Genomic DNA, 20,611 nt, shown 5'->3' with positions numbered 1-20,611 from the left:
AAGAGAGATCCTTCTTGATGGGGCTGTGTAGCCACTGGGAAGCAGCATTTTAGGGATTCAGAGGAAGAGGAGTGGGAAGTGCTACAGTGGTTCAGGATGGCATTCATTCATTCATTCATTCAATAAACCTTTACTAAGCACCTATCCCATTCCAGGCATGGTGCCAAGTTTAGCAGCTATTTGCAGTGAATCTGAGGGACAAGCGCCCTGCCCTCAAGAGGGGTGAGTTATGAAATGCGACAGGTGCAGAGATACCTTGAACACACCGGGATGTTCATGCTGGGGCACCAGGAAAGCTCACAGGGAGCCCCCCAACCCTGGAGGATGTTATGCCCTTGCTAGGAGCTCAGAAGGAGCAAGAGGTGACCAGGTGACAGGAGGGGTCCCACTCTAGCTAACATACTGCACAACTCCAGGGGTGCCATTCAGAGCCCACTGTGCCTGCCGCCCCTGGAGCTGGGGGACCCTGGGTAGTGTGTGAGCAGGGCCAGGGAGCATACCCCAGCAGAGAGGCCAGTGTGCAAGGGTGAGGAGGAGAGCGAGGGCCCAGCCTGTGGGAGGAGGGGAGAGTAGCACAGCCTGGTTGAGCCATGAAATGTGGGAGGAGGGGAGGGGAGCACAGCCTGGGTGAGCCATGAAATGTGAAGACAGCGGGTGGCTGGAAGTAAAACTGTTCAAGGTGACTGGACCACGGAGGCCCAGAAGCCTCGGGGAGACATGTGGACTTTATCTTGAGGGACAGGAAGAGCCACTGAAGGCTTTTTGGCAAAGGATAGAAATAAGTCTTGCCCTTGGAAAAGAGTGTCCTAGGTGTGGGAATGTGACAGGCACAAGCATGACAATAGGAAAACCCATGTCCCTGGAAGGCAGTGAAGAGCCTAGTTTTGCTGGAGAGGCGGCTCTGCTTGTTGGGGGAGGAGACAGCCAGGAGGTTGGGCAGGGCTCAGACCAGGAGGCCCCTGTGGAGATCACAGCAAGAAGCAAGGCTTTTTCCCAAGAGTCCCTTGGACTCACATTGCTGGGCAGGAGCAGGGCACCCAATGCTTCCCAGAGCCTTCTCTGGCAGAGGGCTGCTCTTGCTATATGCAACTGCTTTGCCTGATATCTGCCCCATTGCTCCAGCCATCACCTGCACCCCCCAACTCAGGATACAGTCCTCCATTGCCCCCAACCTTGAGGTGCTTTTTAATCCTACAGCAAGTCCATCAGCAAGCCCTCTTGGTTCTGCCTTCAAAATATGCCCAGAATCTGAGCATTTCTCAGCCCATCCCACCACTTTGGTCCAGGTCAGCATCTTTTCTTGCTTGGACTGGGACCACTACAGTCACCTACACAGCCCACCTCCTGTAGCCTGGGCTCCAGATGCAGCCAGGTGACACTGTTAAAACAAAAGTCAGATCATGTCCATCTTGTGATTCCTCATCTCATTGGGAATAAAATCCCAAGTCCTTCTAACCACCACAGGCCCCACTCCAGATCATCATTTCCTATTCTGTAATTCCAAAACTCACAAAGCTCTAAACAGTCGAAAGATTGGCGTAATGCAGTTGATAGCAAAACCTGATCTGAACCAACACGAAGCTATTTATAGTTTCATTTATCACCCTTAGCATGGATGCCCACATGGTTCTATGCAGATACGTTCACATGGCAGCTCACGGTGTGCTGCCTCTGCTCTGCTGGGGATGAAGATCAGAGGCCTTCCTAAAAGCCGAAAAAGGCTTTTCACAAAATGGTTCATGACACCTCTGGCTGCAGGGGCACTTGTGAAGGATACCGAGATGCCGAGGACCTGTGTCTGCCTGACCTTGTCCCTCTCCTCTCCTTGCCTCTGGCTCAGGCCCCTGCTCTGGCCCAGTGCGCTCCTCTCCATCATACTCACTAGTTTCAGGCACCTGCTCACATCCGCTTTTCAGAGGCAGTTCCTTCCTCTGCCTAAGACAGGCTCCCACCATTCACCTCTCTCCTCTTGCAGGGTAGGTAGGAGTTGTGGCCACCTGGTGTGACACTATGTATCACTTTATTTCTGCATTTATGCTGTTTCTCTCACTGGTGTATGAGCCCCAAGAAAACCTGGGCTGATTCTTGTTGACTGCTGTATCAGCAGCTGACCCTTAGCAGGGCTGGGACACAGTAGGGACTCAAGTCACTGAAAATGTGAATCAACAAGCTGAAGTGCCATCGGTGATGCAACGTCACCGCCTGAGCCTCTGACCAGGCTGTGAGCTTGCAGAGGGCACAGATTCCATCCTACTAGTTCTGGCGTTCCAGGGCCACAGCACGCCAAGGTACTCAGTAAATATTTACTAACGAAGGAAGGAGCAAAGTATACAAACTTGGATCTGGGGAGGATGCATCCGGTGGCGTATGCAGGATGTACGTGAGGACAGAAAGCCCTGGAAGTCTCTGCCCCGGTCCACGTGGGATTAGATAAGGGTCTCACTGTCTGGGGACAGCAGGCAAGAAATCAGCCCCTCTGTGCATCAAAAAACCCTCATTTGGGACAATAATTAAAAACAGCATGACCCAGTGTGAGGAGGTGACAGAGGAAAGAAAGAGACACGCTGACCGGCACTTCGGTGAGGTCAGTGGCCATGGATTATACCTTGTCGTCTGGGGGATGTCAAACCACCAAATAATAACTGCAAGAGGGTCTGGACCAATGACACACTTACCTTGTAGAAGAAGTGGAGCCCTGGGCTGCAAGACAAAAGAAACCAAAGCCAGTTATTTAACTAGATGCACACTTCTCTTATGTAACTGTTTTTGGGGCAAAGGTTTGCCTCCAAGGACACGGAAAGGAAATACTGTAATCACATCCTCAGAACCACAGGAGAGCCCCATACACACCCAGTGGGCATCCTCTTCCATCAAGGAAGCCTGTGAGGGAGTAAGCTAGATGCTTTTCTACTTCTGGAAATTTCCAGGGGTCCAAAAGCAGCCTTCAGCCTGGGAGGGGCCAACCGTACTATCTGTCTGGGCCTCACCTCTGTTCAACCACAAACCTCAGCAGAGATCCTCTAACAAGTCTGGGTCAAATCAGTGCCCTGTGCAGCTGGAAAACAGATTCTAGCAGGGGTGCAAACTGGGGATCAGGTGTGAACCCCGGGTCTGCTATCCATTCACTGTGACCCTGGGTGGGTCACTTCCTCTCTCTGAGCTTCTGTAACTTGCAGGGTTGGGCTGGGCACCCATTTATTTACATGCCACCACTTTCCAAAAAAAGGATCTTGGAAGGAAGGAGAGAGTCCATCTGGTTCCGAGGTTTTAAACCTGTGATATGGGGTAACCCGCAGAGAAGCCTCCAGGGTTCAGCAGCCATTTGACTCCCATTTTGCTGTAAAATTGTAATTAAAAAGCAACATGCACACCCAGATGCACTCTGCACAGCACTTTAATAGGCTGGAGGTGCCACCGTGCAAGACTTCTTGCTGTCGGGTGAATGCTTGTGCTGGGCAGGCCCTGGGTCTTCAGGTGGGCAGTACTGCTTGGAAGCTGTGCTCAGCACTGAACGTGGGAATGGAGGCTGGCAGGTTGCAAAGTGCTGGACACAAGTCGTCTCTGGAATCCAGTGACAGGACACCAGAGAGACCAGGTGACGGTGACCAGGATACCAGTGACACCAGAGAGACCCTTTTACACCAGAGAGGCCAGGTGACTCCTTGGGGTCACACAGCTGGGCAGTGGTTGATTTGAAATCAGGACATTTCACTGTGAGCACTGAGAGGCTGGGCAGACCCCTCCAGGGCCTAATGAGGGAGAAGGGTGTCTAGTTATGATGGAGGGAGGTAGTGTGCAGGGTGGTCCCAGACATGCTCCTTGGGCTTAAATTCTGGCCCCACCACCTCTTGGCTATGAGGCCTTGAACAAGTTTTATAACTTTCTCATGCCTCAGTCTCCTCATTTGTCAAGTGGGGTTAGTAATGTCACCCATGAGGTCTGCAGTGAGGACTGACTGTGTTACTACAGGTAAAGTCCTGGGAGCAGTGCTTGGCACTTTGGAATTGCTGGGGGATGCTAGCTGGCCCTGTCACTGGAGCCTGTGAGAGCTGGGCTCTGCACACAGACCCACTTGAGCTGGGTGGCCTTTACTGGAGCCGCAGCTCTGCAAACTCCATTCCTCCTCTGCAACACCTAAGCCCACAGTAACGAGCTCACACGTGCTGGGAGCCTGGCAGGGTGCCCGGGGCTGAGACTTAGAAAGGATGGCCAGGATTTCACTAATGGCCACCATGAATGCTTCATCCCATGGGATGAGTGTCACCCTTGGTCTCTTAGTCCTTCCTGTTTGGGGCTCTCCAGAAACTGTAGGGCACCCACTGGGTAGATGTCCTGGTGGGCCATCTTGCAGATTCTGGAGAAGCAGGGCCTGACTCCAGCCCTCCCAGACGGGAGCATGAGGCTCAGCGAGCAACTCAGAGCCAGCCCAGGAGGGAGGGAAGCTTTTGGGGCAGAGGTGAAGGGGCTACCGAAGGGGTGTGTGACTAGTGTACAATGTGCCCCTCCAGGCTCAGCTGTGCCAGGCCACAGAAAGGCAGCTCAGGACAGCACTTGTCCCTTTGGAGGCCATGGCTCACGGTGGGTCACAACCAGCATTTTAAACAGAAAAAAGAATATGACAAAAAAGAAAATATCAGTTTTAATTTTATATATAAAGAGTGTGTGTATGTGTTGAGTTGAGATGTGAAATGTATTTCTATCTCTTGTAATAAAAAAAGGTTGCAGAAATACCAGTTTAAAATTGTCTTCTCCAAGAGTGGGAAAGACAGCGTGTATTTATGGCGATCCTAGAATGTGTCAGACCCATTATTTCACATGGGCTTATTTGGATTTCATAACTTCTCCAGGGCAGGCATTGCTAAACCCATTTTACAGATGGGGAATCTGAGGCTTGTAGAGGACAAACTGATTGTTTACAGTATACAACCAGGGTCTGGAATCCTGGTTTCTCTGACTTCAAAGTCGGAGGCCCTACCACAGCAACAACCAACCCTCCCAACCACACACACACACACACACACACACACACACACACACCACATACGCACGTGAGAAGGGGAAGCCGTGTCCTGGATCTGACCCTGTGCCCTCCTGCTGTGCAGTCAAAGGCTATACCCCTTGCCCTGTGAGGAGGCTTTTTGGGAGGTAGTTCGTATTTCTGGGCTCACATACAATACGGGTGATACCCAGCGCTGACATTTACTGAGCGCTTATATACCAGGTTACTTCCCTAACAACCCACGCAATCACTCGTTCAGTCTTCCCAATCAAATGGGCGGCAATATTATCTGCATTCCCTCTGGCCTCCTGTCCAGAGGCTTGTCATGTAACCTAGACTTGTACCAGGAAAGCAGGAGTCTGCCAGGAGGCTCCTAGGAAAGACAGTGTCCTCCCTGAGGCAGGTAAGAAGTCCCTGTCTCCCCTCTTCCCGGGCTGGCGGCTCCCTTGCTCAGTGGTGGCCCCATGAGGACACGGGGCCTGGGGCAGTGATGAGCATCTTGCAAACAAGAGGGAGAAGCCACGGAGTGACCCACCCAGACTCCAACGTGGTAAGGCCACTGCCCCAGCCCCAGCACCGCTACCTCTGGACTTCTTGCTACTGGCAAAAGCTGATGCCCTTAACCCAAAGCACCTAATGGCGTCTCCCTCTGAGGACAGTCCAGGGACAAACCCCTTAGGGAGGAAGAGGGGACTGCACCTACCTTTCTTCTGTCTGACTCGGACGAGGTAGAGGGCTGCCAACAGTAGGGCCGCCAGCAAGGTGCACACCACGCCCACCACAATATAGATGTTCCGTTCATTAGTTCCGGTCTTCTCTAGGGACCACAGGGAATAGAGGCTTCACGTATGCAGATTAAAAACAGAGAAAACCCACCCCACCACCGCTTTTCCCCACTAAGCAGGCATCATTAACTGGGAACATCTGGCTGGGCCTTCTCAGATGTCTCGAGCCACATGGGCACACTCACGGGTCTGCACATGCTTGCCCATGAGGCTCATCCATGAACAGCACAAAAACCATGCTGAGGTGCCGGGGGGAATACATTTGCCACTGAGAGCTATGAAGGAACTCTGGCTGCAGGATGCAGGCAGAGACCTCACTCAGAAACGTTCCTTCGCATCTGGAGTGAACCACAGAGCGGTCACAAGGGCAGCCCAAATCCACTGGAAACTCTGAATCGGCAGCTGGAAGAAGGGGCAGTGTGGCTACCAGGCTCTGCACCGCTCAGGGGCTGACCTCCGATCTGTGCCTGGCACCTGGGCTGTGAACACTGGGCTCAGGAGTTAGCATAGGAGCTCTGAACCTGCACTCTGGAAATGACAATGGAGGCCTGGCTGCCCGGGGCATAGATAAGAGGGTCATAGACCGGAGCACAGTGGTTCAGCAGGAGCAGGGCTCTAAACCACAGAAATGTACTTTCAAATCAATGCCAATAAGTAGCTGTGTGACCCTGGGCAAGTCAATTAAACCTTCCTCCAAACCCTGGCTTCCTCTTCTGTTACTGGGGCCAACAGTCATCTCTACCTCATTGGCTAACTAAGGATTATGTAACCAACCAATAAACCAACTAACCAACCAACCAACTAACCAACTAACTCTTTCATCCTCTTTCACTGGAAAGGCATTTATTGAGTCCCTACTGTGGCTAGACCCTGAAGATACAATGCCGAACAAGACAGTCATGGCACCTACCAGCTGAGACTCAGAGCTGAGGGATCGTGAAGCTCATCTCCTTCACCACAGCCATGAGCAAGTGGAGGCCCAGAGAGAGGCACTGACTCATCCAAGGTCACACAGCAAGTCTGCGACAGAGCTGGCATGGAAAGCCACACACCCTGTCGCCCTACACATCCTATGAAAACACGGCACTGGTGAAATCAAAGGGTCACTTTGCCACAGCCCCAAGGCTGTCTTTTAGAGCTCCCCTGAAGGGTGCAGGAAGGACAGAAATGGCTTCAACTCTAATCCATGCAAGGTTGTACTATGGACAAGGCATCAGCCACGTTGACAACAGGTGATGAAATAGTCCATGGCAGCATTGAAATGCCAACCAGCCACCGCCATTTGAAAACAGAGGCGACGTCCACCAACACCACATTGCAGGGGCTGAGAAGATGCTACCCTGACACCTTCACGCTCTCAGCAGAGTGACAGCACTGTCTCCTCCTTACATGAGTTTGCCCTTTGGCCTGAAATGTTCCTTGGGCAATCACACAGAAATAGTCACATGTGGGACAGAACATGTACAAGAATCTTCACTGAAGCCCTGACTGCATGACAAGGTGCAGCCATCCTGCATGACTCCACCCGGCTTCAGTGGGGCAGGCTTCCGATGGCAGCCAAGGAGACAACGCCACGGCTAGAAAGAGTAGGGAGGGGTGGGCCAGGAGGAATGGGGAGTGTGGTAACTGTCAGGTGGAGAAGGCGAGATGCAGGACGCCGTGAACGGATGGGGCCCTCTGTCCCTCTTTCCTCCTGTGCTATAAATCTAGGTCAAAAGATCGACCAAGAAGTGCATCAAACTCTTACCACTGGTGACTCTTGGAGTGTGGGATCTGGGGAAATGGAGCTGACATTAAAATTCTACTTTATATTTATACACTTCTAGATTCTTCTAGAATAAGCATGAATTACTACTTTTAACATTTAAAAAAATCACAAAACTAAGATAAAAATTTCAAAGAGCTGGGGCAGTTGAAATAGAGGCCTCACCAGCAGCGGTATCTGAGCCCTGCTCCTTCTTGTGGGCTGAGACCTCCAGGCGAAGGCTTTTGCTGACCGCCGGCTGCCCATCATGCTCCACCTGGCAGGTGAGCACCACACCATCCCTGTGGGCAGATGAGTTCACCAGGAGCCAGCTTGCCCAGTTGTAGGTTCCATCCTTGTTCTCTGTGAGGGTTGAAGCTGTTTCTGTCCGGGACACGTTTCCGTTCTCCAACCAGGTCAGCTGCAGGCTCTGGGGGTAGAACTTCTTCACATGGCAGGTGACGTTCACCTGGTTCTCTGCCCTCATGGACTGATGAGTAACCTCCAAGGTGGGTGGAACTGAAACAGCACAGGGCAGAAACTCTGACCTTGTGGCACAGACAGGTCACAGGGAGGGCTCCATAACTTAGCTCCCACCACCATGGTGAGGGCGTCCCCAGGACAGTGCTAGGGAGTCAGCAGGTGCTCAGACATTGAGAGCACTCTTTGGATATGAGTGAAATTACTAAGCACAACACCCAGCACCTAGTAGGTGCTCAAAGACTGGTAGCTCCTACTAGGCTAAGAATGAGTGAAATCTACAAGCACAACCCCAGGCCTGCAGTTGGAATGTTATTACTGCAGCAAAATAAAGAAAATCACCAAGCACATAGGGCCTTAGCTCATAGTAGATGCTCATTAATTGTGGTTGCTAATGGGAAAATAAATGAAACAGCTAGCATAGTCCTTGCTGCCTGGCAGGTGGTCACCCAGCCACTGCCATTAAAATATGAGTAAGTGACTGGCACATCTAGGAGCCTGGGAGGTGGGCAGCACAGTTAGGAATTTAGGTTCCAGGCTTTTCAGGCCCTGGAGCAGAAGGGGAGCTGGACGGGCAGGCGGGAGTGGGCAGTGGGCTTGGCAGCCAGGTTTGGGCTTGTGCTGGGAGTGAGGGTCCTCTACCTCGGATGGCCTCAGACAAGTTGGCAGTCCCACGAAGAGGGTCCCCCTGCAAGGTGACGTGGGCCACCTCGCAGATGACCTGAGAGCGAACGTCCCCACGGGTCAGTCCCACCCTGGCTGTGCTGCGGATGCTGTAGGACACGCTCTCTCCTGCGGGGTCCACGGTGGTCTGGAGGGCTGAGAGCTGATTCCCATTTTTGAACCATTTCAGGGTGATGTCTCTGGGGGAGAAGCCGTGGGACTCGCAGGTGAAGCTCACTGTGTCCTCAGGTGTGACCCTCGTCGCAGGGCCTGACACCACGGGGGCAGAGGGTTTGGCTACAAAAGGAGCATCGATAAACAGCAGACATGACTGAGATGACCATCACTAACGATGAGTGTGTGACACGCTAAGAACCTTCATGGACATTATTTTTTTATCCTTCCAATAATGCGGAAGGATTAATGAGGGCACTGTCCCTATCCTCATTTTACAGAGCAGGATGCAAAGGTTGGGAGAGGTGAGGACCCGCCTGAGGTCAGACACTGTAGGGCAGGGCCCAGAAGGAAGCCCAGGCCTGAGTTCAAACTCCTCTCTACACAGGGGACTTCCGCCAGTGTGGGCACAGGATCAAAATTCACCACTGGTCTCATCCTTGGTATTTACTGTTCCTACCCTGCCTCCCCGGGAAACAGTGGCAGCCTCAGAGAGAGCTTTTATAGGGGTCAATGCAGGGACTAAGTAGCAAAGTGGCACCATCACGAGAGCTGGAACCAGGCTGCTCAGCCCACGAGAGGGGCGGCCTGGCACACCCTGCTCCCTGTCTGTAAAATGGGGCGGCAGCATTTCTCCTCCCTGGGATGCAGTGAGGATTAAATGAGGCAATGGAAGCAGTTTTGCTTTGGGTAAACACAGAAGATGCTTCACAAAAATAAGCAAAAACAGATCTAACTTTAACCCAGAATTTATTCCCATCCAAAGCTCTCTCTTCAGGTATTTATGAATTTCCTTCATATTTTTCATTTTCTCCACAAATATTCCAGCAGGGTCTAATCTGTGCCAAGTGCTAAATTTGAAAGGAAGGGACACTCTTCTGAATCTGGGGCCTTCTTTGGGGTCAGTTTTGATAGATATTAAAGATCGCCAAGTATGGAGAAAGCCAAACTGGATAATTTCCTAACCATCAAGTAATTACACAAACACAGGGCGCCCGCCCAATCAGGCAGAAGCAATTCCAGGGTCCTGAAGGCACACAAATGGCTGAATCAGAACGTGGGCTGTTTCTCCCTGTAGACAGGCCCTAAACGTGTCTCCAAATTGCTAATCATTACCCTGCACCTACTATCGCAGTCACCAGGAAGCACATATCACACATACCTGCATTTGTAAATATTAACTTGCTGCCTAACACCCATCAAACATTTTGAGGGCACAGTAAGGAGGGTGTCACTTAAAGAAGTCAAGTCATCGGTACCAGCAGCCTGGATGTCCCCGCAGGGCTGAGGGGGTGCAGTCAGTTCCCATGTATCCAGGGCTTCTCTGGAGCTGGACACTGGCTGCCCCTCCATGTCCCTCAGCTCTTTAATCCTCACTCCATCTCTCCTGTGAGTCCCTTTTAGGAAAAAGCTCAGAGAGGCCCAGGGCCAAGAGTGGACACAAACCCCACCCTGGTAAGATGAGGGAGGCTGGATGTAAGCACAGAGCCTGGCATGTAGTAGGTGCTTAATAAATGGCCCCTGTGACTGTTATCAGGCAGTTTGGTCATTACTGCTTCTGAATCTACACATTTATCCTTTAGGCAGCAGAACAAAGCAGAGTGGAAACACCAAGAAAAGGCTCAACCCTGCTCCCTGCAGCTCATGACAAACCCAAATGATAAAAGGAGCAGAAACCACCAAGTGAGGATTCTCTCCCCCTTTTCTGAACAATCCCCTCAGGAAACAAGTTTGGCGAATTGGCTTTCAAAACACAAACAAGATCACAGGCACCTCCCTCCAGAGGAGCTATTTACAGAAGCTGGAAGCATTTTAAAGGAGGAGGGAGCAGATTCCTCTGTGACATCTTGGTGTGTCAAGGCAGGGAGGGTTCTGGGGCCGAATTGCAAGGATTTGCTGGGATTCTGGTATTTAGACAGACATTTTCAAGATAGAAGGTTCCCCCCCACTGGGGCTGGATCTGAGCAGGGCTTTGTCTGGGGCCCCACCTTGGCCCCTGAGGCCTGTATCATGAGAGGGGTCTGGCCAGGCCACTGGGGCCTCCGAAGAGCTGTCCCGGGCTCATGTTGTTCAGAAGGATCCACACCCTGAAAATCTGTTCTCCCATCTGGCACCACAGAGGACCATCTTTTCCAACTTGTCCTCTGTGACCTCCGCGTATCTATCCCAGGGGTTCTCAGTCCTGGCTATGTATTAGAATCTTCTGGATTAACTAAAAACTTCAGATGCCTACACCCATGTCACACCAATTAAAGAGGCATTTCTATGGTGGAGTCTGGAATTTATTTCAAAGTTTCCCAGATGATTCTAAAGAGCAGTGAAGATTGAAAGCGACCTGAGCACACCCTAAGCACCATTTATACTTGAGACCTGGAGGAGCACTGACCCATCTGAGGTTGCAGGTCTTCAGCGTCGCACAGCTCACATCTGCTCAACACTGACTGCAGACCAGGTGCTGCCCTAAGTTTCACAGGATTTTTAACTCATTCAGTCCCTACTCCTGGTCTGTGAGGCTGGTGTTATCACTGACAAGTGGGGACACTGAGGCCCATGGTGGTGCAGTGCCTTGTCCCACGTCACAGATCCAGGAGGTGGCAGGGCTGGGATGTGGCCCCAGGAAGCTGGGCTCTGGCCACGCTCTCCTAACCACAATTCTGCAGCTCAGGGATAACCAGAATACCGCCACCATTCGAGGCTCTGTGTACATCCTCTCCAATCCTCACAGAACCCCTAAGGGTTGAAATTATCATCATCATTTCACAGACAGGGAAACTGAGGACTCAAGGGAAGCCAGGATTTGCCCAGGATCACATGATCTTGGGAAAACCCCATTGCTTACTAAGGTCTGTTGTCTCCCCAGGCTCACTGCATCCTCATAACATCCTGGAAAGGTTGGGACAATTCTCGACATACTACACATGGGGAAACTGAGGCTCAACAAGGGGAATTGGGTTGCCCAAGGTTACACATCTTAAAATAACACCTTGATAGCCAGGTGTGGAGGGTCACACCTGTAATCCCAGCACTTTGTGAGGCTGAGGTGGGTGGATCACCTGAGATCAACAAGATGAAACTCTGTCTCTACTAAAAGCACACACACACAAAAAAATTAGCTGGGCATGGTGGCAGACGCCTACAATCCCAGCTACTCAGGAGGCTGAAGCAGGAGAATCACTTGAACCCAGGAGGTGAGGTTGCAGTGAGCTGAGATCATGCCATTGCACTCCAGCCTAGGCAACAAGAGTAAAACTCCATCTCAAAAATAAATAAATAAATAAAATAACACCTTGATTTGGGGTTGTCTACTCTGCACTGGGTAATTTATACACAGGAACTCAAATCCTTTCCACTCTGCCAAAGGCATCCCTGATAATCCCCATTTTACAGAGGAGGAAACTGAGGCTGAGAGAAACGAAGACACTGTTTCCTCATCCCCCATGTGTCCAATGGGCATTTCCAGTGTTCCCCAAGATTTCATGTCTATCAATTGAGCAAGTACCTAAACTTCATGAACCCTGACATTGACCATCTTCCCTTTTTCCCTTTGAGATTCTTGACTTCATGCAATTCTAGGGAGAGGCCTCCTTCCAGGGTGCCCAGACCTGGTTACCCTATTGCGATAAACTGAAGTTGGTGGGCTCCTGAGAGCCCGAGGGGAGAATATAAACTCTTGCTCCTATGGGCCCAAAGCACCCACCAGGAAACGCTTCATCTCCGCATCCTTAGTCCTCAGCATGATGAATAGGTGGGCACGTGGTCTGCTGGGCTCCAGGAGGCCCAACTCTGCTCCATGGATGCTGCTCAGTGACGTGCTGAGACCTGTCCTTTAGGAACAGGTTCCTACATCATGAGACACCTGCAGGACCTTTCTGATGGGAGCCGGCCCCTCCTACTTCCATGGGACTTTTTGCTTTGTTTTCCTTTTTTATTTTGAAACTGAGTCTTGCTTTGTAACCCAGGCTGGAGTGCAATGGCATGATCTCGGCTCACTGCAATCTCCGCCTTCTGGGTTCAAGCGATTCTCCTGCCTCAGCCTATGTTTATTGCTATAGAACTGCAAGAGTGGAATGAGAAGGGTGGAGCACAGCTGGGTGTTATAGACATAGGGGCTGTGGTTCAAGGCTCCCCAACCTGCTCACCACTTAGGTCTCCTCTCTGGGCCTCAGGGTCCTCATCTGTAAAAGGGGCAAACACATGGCTCTTCCTTCTAGTACTTGTTATAAAAGGAAAAAGTGCCAGGCTCAGGATCTGGCCCAGCTGCTGCTCCCTGGCCCCCTCCTGCCTCCCTCCTTTCTCATCCAGGACATCATTTAGGCTGACAGCATGGCAAAGAGGAGTGAGCACTCTACTAGGAGTCAGCAGAACTGAGTCACACCTGAGCCACTTACTTGCTGCGATTGTCTAGGCATGGGATGTCTCATCTGGGAAATTCAATGTCTTTTCCTGTAATATCTGCACAATCAGAATAAAGCCACCCTCCCTGCCTCTGTCCAGCAGTTGTGGGGGTACTTGTTATTATGTCTAGGAGGGAAATGGGGCCATATCCACACAAACTAAAACATACACACCCTCTGATCTAGCAATGGCGCCTCCAGCGGGCATCTCCCACCTGAGGAGGGTGACGCACATATAAAGGTCACCCACTGCAGGACAGTTTTAATGGTTCAGGGTTGGGGACAACTTACATAGCCATCAATGGAAGACTGTAAAATAAATCTGATATTTCCAAAAGCTGGAGTATTCTGTAACCATTACACAACAGAGCAGGTCTCTATCTCCTGATATGAAATCTCAATATCGAATAATATGGTTTACATTTGGGAGAGGTTTTCCACTCACCAATGGCGTCTGAATGTGAGTATTCTGAACCTTTGGGAAACTGATGAGAAGTGCTGGCTCCCTGCTTAGTGGTTCTGTTCAAGGAGCTTTAATTGAGTACCTTTGATGCTCCAGGCTCTTCTATGGAAACAATGTCTAACACTGGGGCAGGAAGGAGCCTCCCTGGAATCAGATGTGGGCTCTGGTCCAGATCCTGTCACTAGCTGGCCCTGTGACTATGGGCAAGGCCCCTGTCATCTCCTGACTTCAAGTTGCCACCTGTAACTGGGGGTTGGGCTGGATGGTCTGAGGGTCCTTCCTGCACTAATGTCCCAGGATCAGGAGTTACAACAAGGATCCTGGGGCCCTGGCAACAAACACAAATGAGCATCTTTGCTGCCTTAACTGAGGAACCCGAAGTCACCCAGAAGGAAGACCTCTTTCCTGGAATGGGGGACATTCTATGATGACCCAGCTTTGTTCAGAGCCTTTAATGACTGCATAAATCAGTCCCTAAATCGCACGAGGGTTTTCCTAAAAGACCCATAGAAGATGCCGGAACCTCTGGCTTCCCCTCTCACCAGGGCCATCAGACTAAACAGTAAATCTGTGCCTTTTAGGAATCTTCTCAGTTGATGTTTGGTGATGAAATAAAGAAAAGCACACCCTCCCTGCTCGCTGCCCTGGGTGGATTTCTTATTGGAAAGGATGAGAACACAAGCTTGGCCGGAGCCTGGCACACAGTAGGTTCTCAGTGAGTGCCTGTCACTTAGAGAAGACTTGACCACCCTGAGAGGGAAGCGCTCTCTGGAGGCGGCAGGTGAGGTCTGGCCCTGTGCCTGGACAAGCCACTCTGTCAGTTCCCTCATCTGTGTAACCAAAGGACTGGGGCAGATTAGAAGTGGCAAGGGCTACAGAGCCAGGCAGACGGAGGGAGGATGCTGACTTTCCCACTCTTTACCAGCCGTGGAGCCTTGAGCAAATAGCATGACGTCTCCAGGTCTCCACTTCCCTTATCTGTAAAAGGGGGAGGCATCAATTCATGAAAAGGAGCACCCACCACCGCACCTGGTCATGGCTCAAAGAATGGAGGGTGTTATTATCGACTTATTGTCACAAACCAGGGGATGAAGGAGGCCCACACTGTACTCACCCCGCACAGACAGCTCCGTGCCTGGTCCAGACTTCAACTCCGTATCAGGGGTCCCTTTCCGGAACTTCACACAGTAGTAGGTGCCGGCATCTGCTGGGGTGATGTTACTGATGCGGATGGAATGGTCCATGTTGTTTCTCTTTGTCTGGTCTGCAACAGTTGTTACCCGGGGGAAGTAGCCTTCTTTTTGAGTGTAGATTAATTCCCGGCCTGGTCCAGCTCCTCTGAACCACTGGATGGGCCCCACAGGGACCAGGGAGGTCACAGTGCAGAGCAGAGTGGCCGTCTCTCCAGCTGCGACCGACACGGACTTCTCAGGCTGCATCACCTGCAGCTCCTCCTCACCTGCCACTCCTGAAAGAAACACAAAGCAGTGATTTTTTCATCCTTACATGATTCTCTGTGTTTCCTCAAGTGTTTATCAATGACTTTCATTAACTGGGTGCACACCAGGAGCAGGCCTTGAACTCAGCACACTGTGTATATTATCTCATTTAACCCTCATAAGAAACCTGCAACATGAGCCCCTATTCTAAGTGGGGACACTGAGGCACAGAAAGCTAAGTGACATGGCAGAGAGTGGCTTCGAATGCCTGGACCCTCTCTGGAAGAGTCACGTCTCAGCTGGGCTCTGTAATTCCAATCTGAATTAATCAGAAGGAGGCCTGGTGTTCAGACAGAGGGAACAGCCTGGGCAAGGACTCAGAGGTAGGAGCCTGGCATGTGTGGGGCTCTACAAGGCGTTAGGTTCTGTTTCTGGCCCGGCCCAGGATGCAGGCCCCGAAAAGGGAGGCTGTCCTCAGCGGTCTGGGCAGGAGGAGAACGTGGTTGGAGTTCTGGATCACTGGTCTACAGCTGTGTCCTTGGGCCACCACTCAGGTGACCAATAAGATCCAGTGTAGACTCATGCCAGTGTGTGTGAGTCCCGGCCTGGAGCCCGGGGCTGAGCCCGGCTTGCAAAGTGCCACACAAATGCAAGAGCTGCCCTTAGTTTGCCCTTACTGCTCTCAGCCTTGGTTTCTTCATCTGTAAAATAGTTACTATAACCCCACCTCAATGGATCTCTGGGAGGACAAAACAAGCCAAGGCTGGGGACAGTGTCAAAATTCAGCATGTGGTCTTTACAGTCATTGGTCCTGGTTTGGAACCTGGTTCACCCCTTGTTCGTATGCGACCCTAGTTTATCCATCGGTTTTGAGTCTCAGTTTTCTCACCTACAAGATGGGTAGAACACCCCCCAGGCCTCTGCTTTGTTTGAAAAGAAAATGAGATCACACATAGAAGTCATTTAGCCCTGAGCTGGGCACTGGGGAAGCTGCTGTTACTACACGCTGAATAAACAAGGAGGCAGCGGCTGTTCAGACTTTACTCTCACCAACACTTGCTGATGCCCTGTGATCCAGGCCTCAATGTGACAGGGACACACTGGAGTTGGGCCCAGTCCAGGCCTCAAGGGCTCCCAAACTGGTAGCTGGAAGGAATTGTCGAGGTCAGCTACAGGGGCCTGAGCTCCACTCAGAGACACTGCGGCACACGAGACAGGGACCCTGGGTGGAGAGACTGGGGTGCAGAGTGGAGAGCCCAGACAGGAAGAGGAGGGCAGGATGAGGCTGTCAAGAGATGTGCTGAAGATGCTCGGGGGCCGAGTGAGAACAGTTCAGAGCAAGGCACACCCAGGGCCTTGACTATGAACAAGGTGAGATACAAGAAACAAAGACAGATCATGATCATAAAGACCTCAGAGAAACACATGCATGAGACAGGCAGAGGGAGAGTGAGAGGGCGGGCTAGAACGGGGGAGAGGGAGAGAATGAGGTAAACAGAGGAGTGGCAGTTGCCTGGTATGCAGGTGACAGGTGACCTAGGGCCCCAGTTGGAGGGTCCACTGACCCTTCACATGACCTTGTCCTGCCCTGACCTGGGCCTCCTTTGCCTTGTACATCAGACAAGGTTGCAGAAGTTGTCCTGAGCAGCCCCTCTGGCTCTGGCTGGGTAGGAAAGAGACCCTGTGAATTTACCCACCAACCCAAGGCCTGGCACCACCTCTCTGGCAGGGGCAGGGCAGTCAGGGAAAGAGGCTCACAGACCCCTATGTGCCCTCACCACAGCAAGCCCAGGGCTCTGTGTCCATTGTCCTGCCTTTCTCCCACTCCCAGCCTCGACTCTGGCAAGGGATCACCCTTGGGGCCCGGTTCTCATGGCAGGTGAGGGGAGGCTCAGAGTGCCAAGTTGAGCATGGCAAGCCCCTCATGGCACAGGAGAAAAAAAAACAGAACCCACAGTGGACAGAGGCTCAGCCAGCATCAGACAGCCTGAGAGGAGTGGGGCTGGTGGCCAGATGTGTGGGAGGCCCAGGAGGCCCATACGGGCGGGGACGTCAGAGGCAGCACCAGCAGCTGCCAGCACTGAGCTAGGAACTTTCCCAACAGGTCTGCATTTCAGTCTCAAGACTGGACCAACTGGAAAGGCTGCCTTGAGGAAGCACAGTTGCTGGGGCCAGCAGGCCTGGGCGATGGCATGGCTCCCCTCCTAGCCACCTCTGCACCCACTTTCCCTGGACCCCCATTCCACCATCCACAAAGTGGGGTCCGGCATCTACCCAGCACAGTCGTGAGGACCCTGACGCAGTGGTATGTCTGCTGCATAGGTGCTGGTAAGTTTTCATTCCTATTCCTGTTGTTATCACATAGCTATATTATCCATCTACTTGATTTTCTCTGGACTGTCGTATTCCCAATAGTAGGATGTAGGATCCACAAGGGACTGTTTCCAACCTCCAGCCTAAAACAGTATCATCGATAAAAATATGCAGAATGAATGTGGTAACGAGTGAATGAAGGAACGATTTCGTTGGCTCCATGACCCTGGGCAAATCTCCTCTTCATCTGCTAAATAGCATTGATACTGGCATATCCAGGAGAGAGTGCAGGCCTGGAGCCCGGGACTGAGCCTGGCTTGCAGTTATTATTATCCTTATCAATAACACCACACGGGGCTGTGAGTCAGCAGTTGGTGAGGGAGCAGGAGGCGCAGGAGAGGCTGTGGAGTCAGGCGTGCAGCGTGTTGGAGCAGGGCTATTCTTGTGGTGCAGCCGGAGGCCTGTAATCACACCCCAGGCAGGCGACAATAAAATCTGGAGTTGTGTAGGGCTGGCTCCCCCATTTTTTTTTTTTAGCTCCTCTCAAGCTCTCTCCACCAACTGCAGCCAGATTTAGGCGGCTTAATTAATTAGCTAGTGTTTATAAAGCGTTTGAAGAATTTTAAAAGTGCGACGTAAGTGCCAAATATTATTTTAATCTGTGTATGTGTGTGTTTTTTCCAGTAGAGAGTTTTTTTTTTTTTTCTTTTGCCCCTTGCTTTCTTTTTCTCTGCAGGTTCTGTTCTAGGAAGCAGGCTTGTTAAAAATCACTCTTGGTTCTGGGTCTGGCGTCACTCACTGGCCAAATTGTTTCCTGCTCTCTCTTGCCCTCCTGGCAGAGGATGTGGCCGTCCAGGGGCCTGAACCGTCTCAGGGAGAGGAGAGCGGCTGGGCAGGCATTCTCACGCGCTGCTGGTGGGAGTGGAAACTGGAACATCCTCTTGGGAAAGCAGTTTGGCAGGATGAACCAAAGGTGTGAAATTTGTTCAGCAGCCTTTGCCGGGCTGCTCCATGAGGACGTAACCCCAGATATGGAGTAGCTTTCCTGTGTAACGATCTTAAAGGTGTTGGCAAAAACCCAGACACCCAATGATAGGGGATGGTTAAGTGAATTACGGCCTATCCCCTATGTGAAATTATAGGCAGCCGTAACAAGCCATTACCATGAAAACAGCGGCCATATAGAAATTTTCATGGCATAATTTTAAATAATATTATGTTTATGCAAATAAAACCTGTTCATTGCAAAGCATTTAGAGAAAATAAAGAAGCATAAAAACAAAGTAATGATCTCACAGAATACCATCAAAGATAACTGCAATCAACATTTTGATGTAGTGAAAATATGAGTGAAGAAAAACAATCTAACATCATACCTTTAGGCAACTAAGAATATGTGTAGACATTTTGCTTCATTCACTTAAGTGTTTGTGTGAAAATAAAAAATTGAAAATATCCTAATATTCAAGGAAAGGAGATTGGCTAATCCCATTACAGTGAATCCACTTTCGCAGCTATCGGCTAAATCTATAGCCATGAAAATGATGGTATAGAATTACAGTGGAGGCCAGGCGCAGTGGCTCACCCCTGTAATGCCAGCACTTTGGGAGGTCAAGGCGAGCAGATCACAAAGTCAAGAGATTGAGACCATCCTGGCCAACATGGTGAAACCCTATCTCTACTAAAAATACAAAAATTAGCTGGGTGTGGTAGCACATGCCTGTAGTCCCAGCTACTCAGGAGGTTGAGGCAGAAGAATCGCTTGATCCCAGGAGCAGAGGTTGCAGTGAGCTGAGATCACACCACTGCACTCCAGCCTGGTGGCAGAGCGAGACTCTGTCTCAAAAAAAAAAAAAAAAAAAAAAAAAAAAAAAAAAAAGAATTGCAATGGAAATGTGTTACAAGACCAGAGTCTTTTACCAAGTGGTGGATTCAGTGTGATCCCAAACTCTTAGTTTTGGGAAAAAAAAATGATATTAAGGATTAGCCATAATTGATTTTGAGTGGTAGATTTACATGAGATTTTGCTCATTTATATTTTGTTTGCGTTACTTTTGTAAGAAGAAAAAGATGAAGAAAAAACTCTGTTCTCAGTATGATCATAACTTTGTAAAATAAAACTATATATAAACAACTGGAGGGTACTATACAAAGCTATAAAATGTAACTCTCTTTGGATCATGAATCTAGACCTCATGAGGTTTTTCTCTTTTCTTCCCCTTCTACTTTGGGCAATTTTCAGATTCTCTAAATTGGATGAACATGAAAGAATATTTATAGTATCTTATTTTGTTTTTTTAAAAAAACCTCTACATGTAATTATGCATGTTACTTATGTGTATTGTTTGAATGAACCTCCCCTCCGGGGATTTAGTCTGTTTGGTTCACCGCTGTTTTCCCAGCTCCTGCTACTGTGGTTGGCAAGTGTAGATGCTCAGTAAATATTTACTGATTGGTCAATCGCATGTCTAGAGAAAAAGGTTTGCAAGGGCGGTAAGTTAAACACGGCACTGTTGTGGTGTGCTACATCTGGGAAATGGGACTGGGTGGGAGGCGGTGGGCATGTTTGCTTATTACTTTATAATAAATAATATATTGTATTTTTTGCAGCGAACATTTATTGCTTTTAGAAAAAAAGTAACGGAAGAAAACACATGAAGAGGTTTCCTAGGGAAGAAGTCAGCACAGTGGGTGGTAACCATGTGTTTGCTGTAAGAAGAACTCGGCACAAGGTGGTGAGTGCTGCATTCTGGATCCTTCCCTGTGCCAGGCCCTGAGCTAAGGGCTGTGAAATGGCTGTGTCCTTGGCCTCATGGAGCTTCCACCCAGAGACAAAGATAGATTTCAAAGAAATCACTCCAATGATTATCTGGAGCGTACCTAACCCCCTTGGGCAAGAGGCTCCTGCTGGCATCTTAGAATCCATCACCTGGCCCCTTCCTGTGACCTGCTTCTCCAGCCACATCACCTTTCTCTTCTTTGAATTGGCCAAGGAGGCTGCGACACCTGCCTCAAATACCACCGAGAGATGCAGTAAGATGGGAGCTGAGAACCGACCACTGGGGCTTAGAAGATATATTTGATTGCGTAAAAAACAATGTTTGTGTGTGGCTTGAGATTAAAAGGTGAAAATAATTTTCATAAAGAATGAAAAAAA

General features: G+C 50.3%; 1 protein-coding gene across 3 annotated transcripts in view; it reads right to left on the bottom strand.

The window, feature by feature from the left end:
• The window catches only part of LOC108293999 (tyrosine-protein phosphatase non-receptor type substrate 1), a 44,141-nt gene that overhangs the window by 8,067 nt on the left and 15,463 nt on the right, over nucleotides 1–20,611 (bottom strand). For all 3 annotated transcript variants that reach the window (XM_017515709.2, XM_037733698.1, XM_017515727.2), the window contains 5 exons: nucleotides 14,817–15,170; nucleotides 8,651–8,968; nucleotides 7,715–8,047; nucleotides 5,703–5,816; nucleotides 2,676–2,700 (listed from right to left, as the gene is read on the bottom strand). In XM_017515709.2, the coding sequence (XP_017371198.1) occupies nucleotides 2,676–2,700; nucleotides 5,703–5,816; nucleotides 7,715–8,047; nucleotides 8,651–8,968; nucleotides 14,817–15,170 (1,144 nt within the window). The remainder of the gene's footprint in view (nucleotides 1–2,675; nucleotides 2,701–5,702; nucleotides 5,817–7,714; nucleotides 8,048–8,650; nucleotides 8,969–14,816; nucleotides 15,171–20,611) is intronic.

Source organism: Cebus imitator, unplaced genomic scaffold (assembly GCF_001604975.1).
Source record: "Cebus imitator isolate Cc_AM_T3 unplaced genomic scaffold, Cebus_imitator-1.0 Scaffold18, whole genome shotgun sequence".
Taxonomy (NCBI): Eukaryota; Metazoa; Chordata; class Mammalia; order Primates; family Cebidae; genus Cebus; species Cebus imitator.
Note: the sequence above shows the minus strand (reverse complement) of the source record. Positions and strands in the feature narration are given on the sequence as shown.